The sequence below is a fragment of the Sinocyclocheilus rhinocerous genome, unplaced genomic scaffold (assembly GCF_001515625.1).
Source record: "Sinocyclocheilus rhinocerous isolate Xijiao unplaced genomic scaffold, SAMN03320098_v1.1 scaffold193, whole genome shotgun sequence".
Lineage (NCBI taxonomy): Eukaryota > Metazoa > Chordata > Actinopteri > Cypriniformes > Cyprinidae > Sinocyclocheilus > Sinocyclocheilus rhinocerous.
Genome location: NW_015627585.1, coordinates 162,193 through 178,013, shown reverse-complemented (window position 1 = coordinate 178,013; position 15,821 = coordinate 162,193). Strand labels below are relative to the sequence as shown.

Here is a 15,821-nt window from a genome sequence, read left to right as displayed (position 1 = left end):
TAGTAACTTAAAAGAGTATATTTTAAACTTATCAATCATTGTTTGAATCTGAATGCACCCATTTTTGAGTGTAATGAATATATGAAGGAAATATACTGTGCGACAGCTATTTATTTTGATCAGTGAGGCTGTTTTGGATTCATTGTTGCACAATCATGTAACCTGTTCTGTTATGTGACTTCAGCATGGCTTGACACACTATATTTATATGTAGTTTAGATCAGAAACTTACAATCTGATCAATAACTACGGAACAGAAAAATGTGCAGGTGGATGCTGCTGAAATATTAGCATGTGGCTGTCCCAGTGCTGCAGTAATGACGGAGAAAAATAGGGTATATTTAGAAACAAGTCTGCATTAAATCAAAGCTTCTTTGACAGAGCTGTGGGCCACATGCACTGGCTTTTCTTCACCTCATGTGTAAATAAAGGCATTATATTTTGCAAGGGTTTGGGCTTTTAGGAGTGACGTTAGCACTGCATTGAGCGGTGAAATGTCAGCACATAAATACTGGAAATCTGGGCAAAGTACTGTGCACGTGAAAGAGTGCAAAGTGTGTGTGTGTGTGTGTGTGTGTTTTAAAAGCACTGCTTCAAATCTTTTGCGACTGTGCAAGTTTGTGTATATTTGTGTGTAGTTGTGTGAATGTAGTAGTGTTGGGAACATTTCAGTAAAAATTTGATATTTTCACAAAATACACATGGAATTGGTTTGCTTTTCTAGTAATATTAAGATTTAAAATATTTTCTTATTCTTTTTGAATATATGAATATTCTAGTGTTATTTATTTTTGCTGTTAGATTATCTGTCTATCTACAAGTAACAATAAAAAAGTAACAATAACAAAAATAAATGGTGAAATAGTGAAAGTTTCCAATATAAAAAATGTTTCAACAAAAATTGAATGTTTTAAATCAACCCTTCTGACATAAATGTGTGCATAGTTAAAGAAAATATATATTTTTTTCTTTATGTTCCACATCGGATATTTACCATTCACATGGCAATAGCTTGTTTTCCGATATAAAATTGCAGATGTGGTAATATGGATGGTTAGAAGTTTTTGTGTGTGACATCCAGTTTGTTCAGGATATGGAGAGGATTCTCTAATTGTCTGCTCATGGTAACAGTATTGTCTGTAAATGTCAAGCCTCTCATCATCCTTCTGCCGTCCAATTAACATCTCTCTTTTCCACTCAGCAAGCTCAGCATATATCCCACTCACAATACTGCGACTCAGTGGCCTGTGATTGTGCCCTTTCAAACTATAGCATGAATGAGAGTTTCTAGATAGCTGAGTGTGTTCAGAAGGCCACAGGGTTTGTGCGTGTGTGCTGGTGAACAGATGTGTGACATGAATGAATAGTGGAGACACACTGATAGATGCCATTTGCAGCTGACACAACAGAATATCAGTGATCGGATTAAAATGAAGTAATTTATGATCTACCAGTTACATAAAGACTGCAGAAGAGATGTATTCTCATAGCTGAATTTGCACTAAAAAAACACTACAACAGCATAAAAGTGTCATAGTAGTCTGGATACGAGCCTCAGCAAAGGGGAATAACAACATTTTTCTGGTTTGTTCCTCACACGCAGGTATGGAAACCTGCTTCTGCCTCAGAATAAAAAACTAAAAAAGGGAATTGTGACAATTCTGACTTTTTTCTCACAATTCTGAGTTAATATCTCACAATTCTTTTTTTAGTCAGAACTGCGAGACAAAAAGTCAGAATATAAACTCAGAACTGTGAGATAAAAGCACTTACCATATTTTTTTTTAATTCTTTGGCAGAAGCAATGTAAAGTCAGAATTCAGAGGAAATTCTGTCAGAGTTGCTAGGAATGGCGAGAAAAAAGTCAGAATTCTGTGTTCTTGCCATTCTTTATTTCTTAGAATTGTAGGAAACAAAGTCCAAAGTGTGAGACAAAAAGTCACAATTATCTTTTTTTATTATTTTATGTTCCGTGGAAAAATACATTTTATTCCAGAAACAGGCTTCCATACAAAGCTGTCGTATGCTTTTTAGTTCTTTCATGTGTTCTTTGTACTTTTTGGACTTGACCACGGTCACAATGAACTTAGATTGTGTGGTAATGATTAAAAAAAAAATTTACTTTTGTGTTACTCTGATAAAAAGTGTGAGTGACATGAGTGTGAGTAAATAATGACAATGAATTCATTTTTGCTTGAACTATTGCTTTACGCCAAGCAAAACATAAAACTGAACCAAACAACTTAGGACTTGAGCAATAACTAGTGTTTCCTTTCCAGATGTGAAGTGTGCTTTTAAAAATATTGAAATGACCTCATAATAACCTCATTCCACATGCAGGGCAGTTTTGCATGATTCAGTAGCTGGAGCCTGTGCTTTCTTCTGGGATGTGTCTGTGCTGATTTTCACTGATAGTATTTCTGTTTGTATGATAGGTATCAGTGTTAACCCTATTTAGCTTACATGAAGGATTTATGCTTTCCAGGCTGGTTGCGGCTATGGAAGCGCTTTACTTCCAGCTCTTGTGTTGTCTGCTTCTGCTTCTTTTTGGCATCTTTCACAACTGTGTACAGTATTAAACACTGACTTCCAATTCCACTTTACAATTAAATGGATTATTATGAATTTAGCAGGCAGCTCTCTAGACTGTGGATAACAGATTTGTGTTATGGATGGATTGTTTGGTTTTACACAGTGTTTCCTAGTAGAGCTTGTGTTGCCAAACCTGCGTCTTGTTTTTTATTTATGCTTGAGCAAGATGCTACCCCTCATTAGAACAGTTGTATTTTGAATTTTCAATTCCTGAAATGTGAAGGAGGCCCCATAACCCACATGTAAATTTCCTACTGTAAATATATTAAAACTTAATTTTTGATGAGTAATATGCATTGCTAAGAACTTCATTTGGACAACTTTAAAGGCGATTTTCTCAATATTTAGATTGTTTTGCACCCTCAGATTCCAGATTTTCAAATAGTTGTATCTCGACCAAATAGTGTCCTATCCTAACAAACCATACATCAATGGAAAGCTTATTTATCAGGTTTCATATGATGTATAAATCTTATGACTGGTTTTGTGGTCCAGGGTCACATATTTGTTCATTTTAAAAACTGAAGCCAACAGTTTGCATGGCTTTAAGTTTAATTAATTTACTTATATTATTTTAAACTTTACATGACTGAACTTTAATCTTTTAAATTTCCTTAACATGCATCTGGCTTCATTGTAAAACTTTAGATCAAGTCATTTTCATTTCACATTACCAAGTTAGCCAAAATGACTACAATGATCAAGGAAATTGTTGGTATTCATTTAACGGTGATCATTTTTCACGATGAATTGGACAGATGTTTAGATGTTTTTTCTTTTGTTCACGTTACCATACACACGTTATTGCACTATATAAAGCATTGTACAGTATCAAGACATTCATCTTTTTTTTGCGTCTTCAGCCTTTCTTTCCTTTTCTTATATTCCCCACAGACACCTTGCAGTGTTAACAATGTGGTTGTGTGTACTGGACAAATTTGCAGGCTGTCACAATTCAAGGCACGTGGATATTTATAGAGCTTCCACTGCTGCCACCTTTGTCCTCTGCTTAGAGGTGCAATCTTATTCTCTTCTTTCTCTGATTTGATATATTGTTTGTTTAGCTTTTTAACCCATCTACATATTATTCTATGTACATATTGTCATTAAGATATCATAGGTGAATCACGTGACACCTTCCACTTTTTCCATTTCCAAACATTTATCCTTCTCCCACCGTTAGCATAACTTAATGTTTATCTCTCACTGTGTGTAACTGATACCTGGTCCATCAGCCTGCCGTGATTGAATTAGTGTCAGAGACTCTGGCGTTATGTGCAGATGTTTTGTGGTGTACAGTCTACAGAGTCCAGCTCAGCAATGTGTAAAGCCCTCACTATTCATCATCCCCTCTGTTTACCCACACGGCCCATATCTATGTCCTCCTGCTCTCATCTCACTGTGGCTCTTATGGCATATTAACAGTCCAAGTGATGAATTTAGCCTAAGATTTAGTCTAATGAGAACCACAGCAGGGTCCATTGCAGCATACTTCACGTGTCATGCTGCATTATTGCATGGATTATTTCATAAACCAGACTCAGTTTTATAAAACTAGAAAAGAAAAAAGAAAAGAAAAGGCCGAAAGCCTTCTTAGATTTACCTATGATTTATTTTTTCTTTGTGCAAGACCTGGATGGATGGATTGATTGGATTCTGCATGAAATGTCTGATGATGGATAAATTGTTGGTTAAGCTGAGCAGCTTACCTGGAATTAAAAGAATAGTTTATGAAAAAATTTGAATTCTTTCATCATTTACTCACCCTCATATTATGTGTTGTTATTTTTTTCTTCTGTGTTTTTCACTAAATGAAAAATAGTGAACTACTCACCCTTGTGTCATTTCAAACCCGTAAGACCTTCGCTCATCTTCGGAACACAAATTAAGATATTTTTGATGAAATCCGAGAGCTTTCTGACCCTGCATAGACAGCAGCGTAACTGACACATTCAAGGCACAGAAAGCTAGTAAGGACATCGTTAAAATAGTCTATGTGACATCAGTGGTTCAACCATAATTTTATGAAGCTATGAGAATACTTTTTGTGCACAAAGAAAACAAAAATAATGACTTCATTCAACAATTTCTTCTCTTCCTTGTTGCGTTCACAACAGTGCCACAACGTTTACAATTTCATGTTTAGTTCAACGTGTATTTGCAGTTTTGTAATAATTTGTGAAATTTAACAGCAATTTCTGTGTAAAACTTATTTCACTACTTTTTTTTTTCAGTGTAAAATTCAACCAGGACCAATTGTCAACACAGGCATTCCATCAGAGAATGGTATCGACATGATTTACAGCCAAATCATGTGCCTACCAGGAAATACAAACACACGTGGCACTGTATTGTTTTTTTCACCTCATGAGACTGTCATTTCTGCTGATTTGAGGATTTGATTTCGGCTTTTGGCAGATTGACTTTGGGTTTGGAGGTTGGGTTTAAAACTTGCTTCTTAGCTGAAATGCTAGCCGCACATGATCTTTGCATGCTCTAATGTATCTATTTTTTACTGCGTTCATTGTTTTTTGATGGAAACCTATTGGGGGCAGCTAAGCTGTTTCTGGGCATTTTCTTCCTCAGTCCATCCAGTCAGATTGTTGATGATTCAGGACTGGGAAACTGGGCCTTGGCTTTCAGTGCTTTTGGCCTTTTTTTCAGTCTGTTTTTTTATGAGGGATCATTTTACCTACAGTACATTAGTTTGGCAGTAATGAGTCACACTCAGCAGAAACGGTTCAGGGAAGAATTGATCTTTTAGTCTTCAGAGGTTTTCCAAAATATTATTTATGCATTATTATTTATTAGAGCCATCAATATCTCAATCTAGCCTTTATATACTCAGAAAGATACTAATGTCTAAAACATTTTATTTTTTAATTGTTTGATCTTGTTTGCTTAAAGGCATAGTTCTTTTCTTGCACTCTGAACTGCAAATGGGGGAAAATTCAACCTTTCAGAAGTTGTTTAAACGTAAAACTTTGGAAAATGCCTCCAGAAACCAAGTCCATTAAATACGCTTAAGTGTGTGCGTGTTAAATTAGCACTATAATCCATGTATTAGTTTCCACTCACCCATGATTTACGAAATAGATTTGTTTTCTGCAGCTTTTTTCCATCCAACACACGAAGGCATGGATAACAGGTTGCTGAATTTTTTTTTTCTTTTTTTCTTTTTGTCTTTCTTGTCATTCTTTGGGATAGTAAACATGGTAAATTTTAGAAAGTGTATTATTATCTTTGGCCTTTAAGTGTTTACAGCCTCTTCTGATGCCAGCTGATGATCATCTAACAGTACTGTATTTTGATCAAGACGTTGACTGGCAGTCTGCCTATCTTTATCTCCTTCCTCTTTTCTAAATGAATCAGTATACAGCTGCTAATTAAGATCTGTCAGTCCCGTAACGCTCTTCATTCCTGAGAGTTTGTGCAATTAGCATTTTACCGTTTCTATCAATAATTGATTGTGAAAAAAGCCCCAGGATTTGTATTTCAAATGTCCTTATGGGCCTCATTAAGCAACAAGGTCCTTTTGTTGTGACTGTTTGAATCATCTTGCATTTCCTCACAACCAAGACGCTGTTGCTCCTAACCATCACATTACACCCAAGAGCAGAGCTGAACAATTTCATTCTGTCCTCGTGCAGTTAGATTGCAGAACTGAGAAGTAAGGCAGCGGGTAAGAGCGAGCAGTAACACAGGGACGTGTGAGCGAGTGAGCCAGATGTGTTGGGTTTGGCATGATCCCCAGCAGCAGCTGTTTGCATGGAGCCGATCGGGCTCCAAGAACTTCTCTGAGAACCGTGGGGCGAATCCAGCTTTTATTTTGCAAAGTTTCAGCTGGGAGCACCAGTTCTTGCGAAAGGGCCCCTTTTCTCAAAGAGTCTGAGTTCTCCTGAGAAATGGCAGGAAGTGGGGCAGTAATCTCTGCTTTTATCCACTCCATTTTGAGTGGGCATACTGGGCTTTCCAAGCGGGGTCTGTGACAGCAGTGATTAAGAGCATCTGTGTGTATGAGCTGAGTGCCAACTTGGATTATGGGGTGTCAGTGCCATGGCGAGTTTCTCCGTCCACCAGAGGCAATATTCATCAGTACGTGTAGAACACATGCTTGTTTTTGAGTTTTTGGTCAGTCATTGCTGTGTTGCTGTGATATTTGTGTTTTTGTTTGTTGATTTTATTTTATTTATTTATTTTTTTTGTTTCCTGAGGTATCGAGGTATAGATTTAAAAAATAATAATCAAATAATAATTATAAAATCTGCATTAATTTAACTGTGTTTTACATGATAAAGTATTACTTAATAATAAAAAAATACAGCACACCCTAGTTTTGTATTGTATTTTGATCTGTTAGTTTGTGTGTGTTTGTTTGTGTTTCAGTTTTCTCCTAGTGTTCAGCTGTCTGGTCCTTTCTGTTTTCTCTACCCTTCCAGACCATCATACATTTGCCAACGAGGGGCTCTTCATCCTGGTAAGGGGTTAAAATGACACAAACTTTACCTTAAACAGACTAACAATACTAATCAATCTGGAGGAAACAACAATCATAACAATGCTGATTGATTAATGGCACCATGAGAATATGCAGTCCCAAACCCTTCTAGCAGCTTCCCAACATCAAATTTAAGCCCGTTTCATGTTTTTAAGACTTTCGCAAAAACATCTGACACTGGCAAAACATCTACTATAATCAAATATTAGCAGTTTATATGTTGATTCATTTTTCAGAATGCACAACTACTTTCGAATGGCCATTAATGGAGAAAAGGGCTTTTTTCATACCTAGATGATGTAATTCCAACATCTACCAGCAGGACCAGATGCAGCCACTTAAATAATGAAATGTACTGAAAAGTGCATAGTTCACCCATAGACAAAATTTGTCTTTATTTACTCACCCTCATGTCGTTCCCAACCATTCTCCTGTATGATGAATTCCTTTCTTTTGTGCTGAGCACAAAAGAAGATATTTGGAAGAATGTGGATAACCAAACAGGTCACTGTAGTAATTCCATTTTATGGAAGAAAAAAAAAAGTACAGTGGAAGTCAATGGCTACTGGTTTGGAATGACATGAGGGTGAGTAAATAATGACAAAATGTTCATTTCTGGGTGAACTACTCCTTTAGCTATACAAATATATTTAAAATAAATGAAACAATCACAAAAGTAGAAATGGAAGATTGTTTCTTGTTTTTCTTAATTGTTGATTGATTCAACTTCATCCCTCATTGCCAGACGGCTTTAAGTCTGACACAGTATACATTTCATATCTATTAAATTGCATTTAAATTAATCCACTTACTTTCTCTTACCTGTAGAGCAAATGGTTTGACTTCCTTCCTGTGTTTTATATCCAGAAATGTAGTTTAAAGAAAATTGAAAGTTGGCAACCACAGACTGTCTGATCTGTCTTAAGTACCTTCACTAAACAGCATCCACATTGTCTGTGCCGTCTCTAAATACATTCACAATAGCACATCATCTGAATAATTAATCGCACAGGGCTTTCTCTGTGGCTGTTAGTCCATCCAATCGCACTCTGTATATCTTTTTGTTAGGTGTTTTTGGAGGTGTGTCTTCAAAAAAGGTGAATTGGGTCTTTTTTTCTGTTTGCCAGCATTATGGATCAAATGTGCCGTGTATGCAAGCCTGTTTTGCTGTCTATTGTGTTACTAAGAAGTTTATCTTATTAGTCCAGCTGGTATTGTTCTGAAATCCTTTGTAAGCATAAACTCGTATATATGCAGTAGAAAGTTTTGTAACTACAAATTATTATTAATTCATTATAAGGCTTTTCGCTAAAGTATGTTCTGTGTGCTGTCCATCTGAAGGGATTGCGAACTTTATTTAGTATGATAAACTATTATTAGTGTTCTGTGTACGTCTTCATTATAACACATCAGGGGGGCGTTTGCACTCTCTATAACTGCAAGGAAACACATTTTGAAAATTATTAGGCTTTATTTTTATTACCGTTTTAGCAGCATCTCAGGCCGGATTCATTTCTCATCTGATTGGCACACGGTAAGCATTCTTGTACTGTCTCATGTCTCCCTGTGGCTGCGTTAAGTGTGCATTTTGTTTTCTGCTGGGATCTTTGCTGTGGGAAATGGCAGTGTAAGCACACGGGAGGATTCAGGTGTTGTCGAGTATGCAAGAAGTAGCCCACTCCATCCAGTAATCTTAGCTGCAATTCTATAATCACTCTTTCAGTATGAAGTGCTTTTTCTCTCACACTGACTTTCTCTCCCAATTTTTTTCCATTTAATGGTCTCCTTCAGGAAAGGGCTATGTTGTCTATCATGCAAGTTCTGGTATTGAATGGACACTCAGTCTGTAATGTGTTTGTTCACATTGAGAACGCGGGTGCCACTACAGGATCTGTAATCAATACAAGCATTTAGTGCAGGCCTTTGTGAATCCAAGCCGTCTGTGGCATCTTCACCAGGAAGAGAAGCAGTCATATGATTTAGCATAAATGAAGAATGAATAATCTCTCAATTTTTTTTTTTAGGAACTGGTATTTGAGTAGTCTTATACTTTAGTCATTACTGCCAGGCAGGCATTATTAAGAGGAATGATTTTGATTTCATGTTGTTTGACTTGCAGGAGTTTGTGATGATCGTGGTTTTTGGCCTGGAGTACTTTGTGAGGATCTGGGCAGCCGGATGCTGCTGCCGGTACAGAGGATGGCAGGGTCGGCTACGGTTCGCCAGAAAGCCCTTCTGCATCATAGGTAAAGACCTGGAGCCTGAGATCAAGAGCACCATGTCTATTTAAAGTGAAGGGAAACAAAAGTTGTTTATATAAAGATCTATGGCAGAAAACACCATTCACAACACCATTCACAAATTTATTCTGTCCAATCAGGCTTCTTCGAAATATTCTGTCATCGTCTACCCACAATCATCTTTATGGAGACATATTACTTTTTTTTTTAAGTCATATGTCATTTTTGCCCCCTCAAAAACTGATTGTGTTTGCCCCATATTAGTGGAATAAGATGAATTTTAAATATCCTATTGTCTTTGTTTCCCTCCTTCTGTTTTCTGTTCTTGTCATCTATGTTTTTCTCATTTTGTAGACTTCATTGTCTTCGTGGCATCACTGGCAGTGATAGCAGCGGGCACACAGGGAAATATCTTCGCCACATCTGCTCTGCGCAGCATGCGGTTTCTGCAGATATTGCGCATGGTGCGCATGGACCGCCGGGGAGGAACCTGGAAGCTACTGGGCTCTGTGGTGTACGCTCACAGCAAGGTGACAGCACACATGCTAATCCATCACAGGACATTTGCTTCAATATTATGTCACTGTAACATTTGTTTAAACCATGTTTTTAACTTTTTTAAACATATACATAATACAATCTATGTATGCTATAAATTTACCTGATTAAGTGTTTTAAAATCTTCTGCAATACTCTTTTCATTGTCCCTAAACTTTCCTTTCTCTCTGTTTCTCTCTCAGGAGCTGATCACAGCCTGGTACATTGGCTTCCTGGTACTGATCTTTGCCTCATTCTTGGTCTATTTGGCTGAGAAGGAGGATAACCAAGAATTTTCCACTTATGCTGACTCCCTCTGGTGGGGAACAGTAAGTACTGCCCTGGACTGAACTAATGACCCGTGTCGCTGCTGTTCTTTCAGTTGGTTCCCTGGCTCAGAATAGCTTTGTGGGAATTGATGTTACAGCAGTTTAGTTTTATTTCTACTGGGATTATAATTCTGACTCCAATAGACTGATTGCTGAATAATATCCTGAATCTGCTGAGTTGGAAACGATTTTTTAGAAGCATCATGCCTACATGCACACAGTGGGGCCTCAAGTCATGGTTATTGTACTTTTTAATTATTATTATAATTTTTTTTTTTTTTTTCATATTTTAATTTTCATATTTTTCATAAATGGCATGTCTTTTTAGTGTTTTGTTGTTGTTTCAGTTTTTAGCATTTTTATGTTTAATGCAGGAAGGTTGTAAAGGTTTTATACAACCTGCCTGCATTAAACATAAAAATGCTATTATTATTTAACTTTTAATTATTTGTATTCATTTTAGGTTTATTTCAGTTGATGAAAATATTTTCATTTAGTTTTCGTTTGAGTTTTTCATTACTGCCACTGCCTTGAGCTGTAACCCCTTTTTTAAGCAAATGAGCAATTTAATTAATTGTGTTTTTGTTGTTGATGATGATGATGATTTTCCTGACCTTGCCATGCATTTCACTGACCAAACTGGTTAGCCATAAACATGTTTTGTGATTTTGAAATTGTGAAATTTGGTAGGAAAAGCATGTTGTTATTTACACCTCTACTGTTTTTACCCAGATTACCCTCACTACGATCGGATACGGAGACAAGACACCACGCACCTGGCAAGGTCGTCTTTTAGCGGCTTGTTTTGCCCTGCTAGGAGTGTCCTTCTTTGCCCTGCCGGCTGTAAGTACTGCCGTCGATTTTAAGGCCAGTGACATTTTTTTTTGCCACCGATCCCAAACCATCTAATGGTCCTCTGGTCTTTCTGTTAGGGCATCCTGGGTTCAGGTTTTGCTCTGAAAGTGCAGGAGCAGCACCGGCAGAAACACTTTGAGAAGAGGAGGACACCCGCTGCCAACCTCATACAGGTAACTGCTTAGTCAGCAACACACCTGCTGCAAATAAAATAATAATTTTATATATATATATATATATATATATATATATAATTTCCACGTCCAAATATGTGTATGTTGTGTGTGTTGTGTACATGTACGTCTGTGTGTGTCATCTTGTGCCGTGCTGTATCGTGTTGTCTCCACAGGCTGCATGGCGTCTCTACTCTACAGATGCTCAGCACTCATATCTCACAGCCACCTGGTATTTCTATGACAGTATGCTGCCGTCCTTCAGGTAAGTATGACCTGTAACGGAGCCCTCCGCGGAGATGCTTATCTGTGCCGTGCAAGTTGAACTGGCCTTGTGTATAACTGATATGACTGACAGGTGGCTTTGCCGTTTTGAGGTCATGATTTCAAAATGAAGGGGTTCAAAATATCCCAAATAGCATTAGTCAAACTGATTTATAATAGAGTTTCTGAGAAAACAATATTTTATTCGTGATAAACACACAGTCAGTGAATCCTCCCTGTAGACGCACAGTGTTATTATGAAATCCCTTTCACTATAATTAAAAGTGGTACTTTGACCCAGAAATCATGATTTAATTGATAGTTTTGAAGTTCCTTTTATCGTTTTGATTTATTCATCTGCAACATTCATTTTTGCATGTACTGAAAGCAAAGATTATGACATGTTTTCATGAGTTACGTGAGATTTCATTTTTGTCCCAGTTAATGTGGGATGAAGAATGTGGAGAAATAGAAATTGTAGCCAGTATTTTATAGTTTCTCTGAAAACAAGTTTTATTATCAAAAAAATTATTTGTTTTAAGGATTTCTACATATTTATAGACATAACACTAATTGAACAATAGGAAGTAATTTTACAGTCTGTAAAGATCCTATGTAAAATATTTTTGATATTTCTTCACAATTTTACAATGGTTTTTGGCTCAATAATTGGTATTCAATATATGATTTAATTCCTTTTATAAAGCATCTCAGTGTTCCACATTTTTGATTTTTCATAATATATTTCTATTTTTCCCTTAATAATATTTATCCCACATGCATTCTTCTTTGGATGAATTAATCTGACTAATTATCATTCATTTAAAATGACAGGGAAGTTTGTATTTCTGTTTAACCCAGATGTTTTATAAACTCAATTGTCCCTGTTTTTTTAAAGGTGTTTTGATGGTTAATTTGCCATTTGGTTTTTAGTTTTTTGTTTGTTTGGTTTCTTTTTTTTCTTTTCTTTTGTTTCTTTATCATGTTTTATTATTTTTATTTTTGCTTGTGGGTCAGAGAACTGACATTACTGTTCAGTCACCTCCAACGGCAGCGTAGCACCAAGAAGGTTCTTCACAACTCCTACCACACCCTGCTGTCGGGGCTCCGGCCGTATAGCTCCCCCTACCTGTCTGGGGACAGGTACGACACTGTCCAGTTTAACTATCTTCCTAGAGGACACTAACTCTTCCCTGCAATTTACAGTAATACAGTTAAATTCACATACTAGCATACTGTAGTGTAGTAAAGTCTCAGGTTATTACTTAAAGCATTCATCGATATGTAAGTTGTTTACAGGAAGTTCAACACCTGGCACTCCAGTAAGCTGCAGTTGTGTTACTTGTTTGTGTTTTCTGTATGCCTTCCTGTGTTCGCTTGTCTTGTTTTTTGTGCTGATACTAATACACATCTATACTGGGACATTGAAAGATTTATCAGATATGTGATGAAGTTTGATATATGGTAGATAGATTTGAATTTTTTATTTTTGATAAAAAGTTGCCTTTTAGTAGTTATATATAATTGAAAATCTCCATAATTGATCGCATATCTGATGCTGGTCTTTGATACAATGGCCTTTGTGTGTGTGTGTGTGTGTGTGTATATGTGTGTGTGTTAATGCCTGCACACATTTGTGTGAGAGCATTATTTCTTTACCCTTTGACCTTTCAGTGTGTCTCACAACCCATCTTCATACCCCTTCGTTCAACCTCTCCATTCTCCTCCTTTCCTCCTCATCTCTCTGCCATCACTCCATCCATTCACGTTTTCAGGAGGACAGACATTCCATGCAGGTTTGTGTTAGGCTTTTGAGACTACTGTATTTCGCCCAGTGGGAAGTGTTGTTGGCCGTGCTGTGTTTACAGTTTGAGCTGCTTTTATTTAGAGTGATGATGATAAAAATGAACCGGGTCTTAGATGCAATGATGGTCCGGTTGCATTCAGATGCATTGAAATCTAATCGAATAATCTCACATGCCAGTATCTGCATGCCGCCCCATCCCTGCCTGCCTCACCTTAGAATTTCTCACTCTACTTTTCCTAAATTACCTTTCACCCCTATAAGTTCCACATGTTATAGCCCTTTCAACTGATCCTGGGGCAGTTTTTCATTTCAGTGCAAAAAATAAATAAAGCAGAGATGTGCTGAAAGGCTGCATGTGATGGTCCTGATTCCTGAATGTGTGTGTGCGAGCTCACCAAGCCTTTCTCCAGAAACACTTATTTCTCCACTTATCACTAAGTTACACTTTGTTTTAAAGTGCACATTATTGCCCACAACTAGTAGTGAGCTTGATGTTGCTCCAAACCTGTGTTATTTTCATCTGTGGAACACAGAAAGAGATATTAAGAACTATTTACAATAACAGTAAATAGGGTCTGAAGCTGTCAAGAAAAAGTGAAAGCACTACAACAGTGGTTCATACAACTTTTGTCCTATATTCCAAGTTTTCTGAAGCTGTACAAAATGTTTTAGAAATAGACTAAAATGTAAGTCATGAGATTTGAAAGCAACGATGGAAAGAAATATTTAAGTAGGTGGTGGCTTCAATTGTGACCCTTTCCTCACACAAAGCTGTATATTATGGTTTGAAATATAGCATAGATGTCTGCATATTACTTTTATGCTATTTTTTAATTATGTGTTTTGTCATTTTTAGAGCTTGACCACCCCAGTCCACATTGGCTTTCATTGTATGGGAAAAAAGCGGCCAGGACATTTTTCAAAACATCTCCTTTTTTGTTCCACAGAAGACAGAAAGTCATACTAGTTTTGAAATTATGAGAAATTAATTTGCATTTTTGGATGAACTTTTCATTTAAAATTAAAGTTGTTATCTTGAGCTACACTAACAGAGAGAGATTAATCCATATCCGCTTACAAGAACATCATCTACTTGGGTTGCATTACATACTACTTGCATATGAAATTTAAATGTGTGCCCGCAATCTCTTGCAAATGTACACTAAAAACAAGTGTAACGAGTGTGTCCTAGCACAGCTGACTAACCCTCACAACCCCTCACAAATCCCTCCCTCTGCCTTGTGTGTCTCTTCAGTCAGCTCATATCTAAAAAGAGAGGTTTCTTCCGGATTCATACTGGCAGTAAGCAGAGGTATCCATGAGTGATGTGCCTGTGCACACTGGGCACGATCCGTCCCTCCCCTGATGCCTGAAACACTCTGAGCCTTACTGATCCAGTGCAGCTCGACCCATTCAGGGAGATTCGTAATGCCTTGTGTGAAGAGACATTCATAGTCATCATTACTAGATTACATTCCTCATAAACTGTGAAAGACAAAGGCTGCACTAGCTCATTAACCTCAGTAATCTGCCCTTTAATCTGTGAGAGGCCGACCAGAGAACAGAGTACTGTATATCTCTGCTGAATGCACACAGATGAGGCCTGCATGTGCTCACAGGGCATTGATAAACCATGTGGTCGGGTGTAAATAAAAACCTGAATAACTTTTGTTCATGGTTTATTTCTTTATGCATGTCACTTTTACTTAATCGTTATTCTTTAGAGGCTAAATCATTAATGGCATGTTTTAGCATTTGGATGCAGGAATATCAAGAATTCTTGATTCAGAGCTGTTAAACATTTTGTAGGAGAGGTACACATGTACGAGTCATGCTTAGACTGAGATCTTTATATATTTTAATGTTTAAGCATGTGTTTCTATGCTAAAAGGAATCTGATGTAGATTTGTGGGTTGCTAAATTTGGCTCTTGCCAAAGGAAATTCAGTGTGCATGAGGTTTGTGACCTCTATGTGTATGAGATTGAAACTGTATTTCAATTTAAGGCTTTTCACATTTTAAATAGTTAACCCTGGGTCATTCTAAACCCTAGGTTATGTTGATTCACGTTTCGCACTGCTCATAATCTACCCAGGGTTAACAATTAATCCTGGGTATTCATAAAATGAGGTAAACCCTGGGTTAACATTCTTATTTGCGTGTCAGTGTCATGAATTAAATAAACGCAGCACGTGACCTGTTTACATAAATGCTCTGGCATTGCGAACCTTTAATAGGCAGAATACTATCACGTTTTTTTCTGAATGCACCTTTCGGACTAAGAATAGAATAGTCTCTTGTTCACTCCAGTTCCTGTGTTTTCCGCCATGGTTTTTCGTTACTATTTGACATTTTCCCCTCAAACTCTGATGCAATTGTTTATTCAACGCGCAATGTTTTCGTTAATGTCCAAAGCACATGCTTGCTGCATGCACATGCTTCACTAGCTTGCTGTCGGTTGCTAAGCATCTAGTCGTTACATTCTAACACAAAATCGATTCACACCGTACATGTTTGGCACCGCGAT

At 37.1% G+C, this 15,821-nt stretch overlaps 1 protein-coding gene across 1 annotated transcript in view; it reads left to right on the top strand.

Annotated features, from left to right (window-relative positions):
* LOC107731406 (potassium voltage-gated channel subfamily KQT member 4-like) overlaps positions 1-12,914 on the top strand; it is a 30,492-nt gene extending 17,578 nt beyond the window's left edge. Inside the window, exons 2-9 of the mRNA XM_016542471.1 lie at positions 6,979-7,069; positions 9,210-9,336; positions 9,685-9,860; positions 10,071-10,196; positions 10,929-11,039; positions 11,129-11,224; positions 11,401-11,489; positions 12,506-12,914. Of these exons, the coding sequence (XP_016397957.1) occupies positions 6,979-7,069; positions 9,210-9,336; positions 9,685-9,860; positions 10,071-10,196; positions 10,929-11,039; positions 11,129-11,224; positions 11,401-11,489; positions 12,506-12,674 (985 nt within the window). The 3' untranslated portion in view covers positions 12,675-12,914. The remainder of the gene's footprint in view (positions 1-6,978; positions 7,070-9,209; positions 9,337-9,684; positions 9,861-10,070; positions 10,197-10,928; positions 11,040-11,128; positions 11,225-11,400; positions 11,490-12,505) is intronic.
* Positions 12,915-15,821: the final 2,907 nt, after the last annotated feature.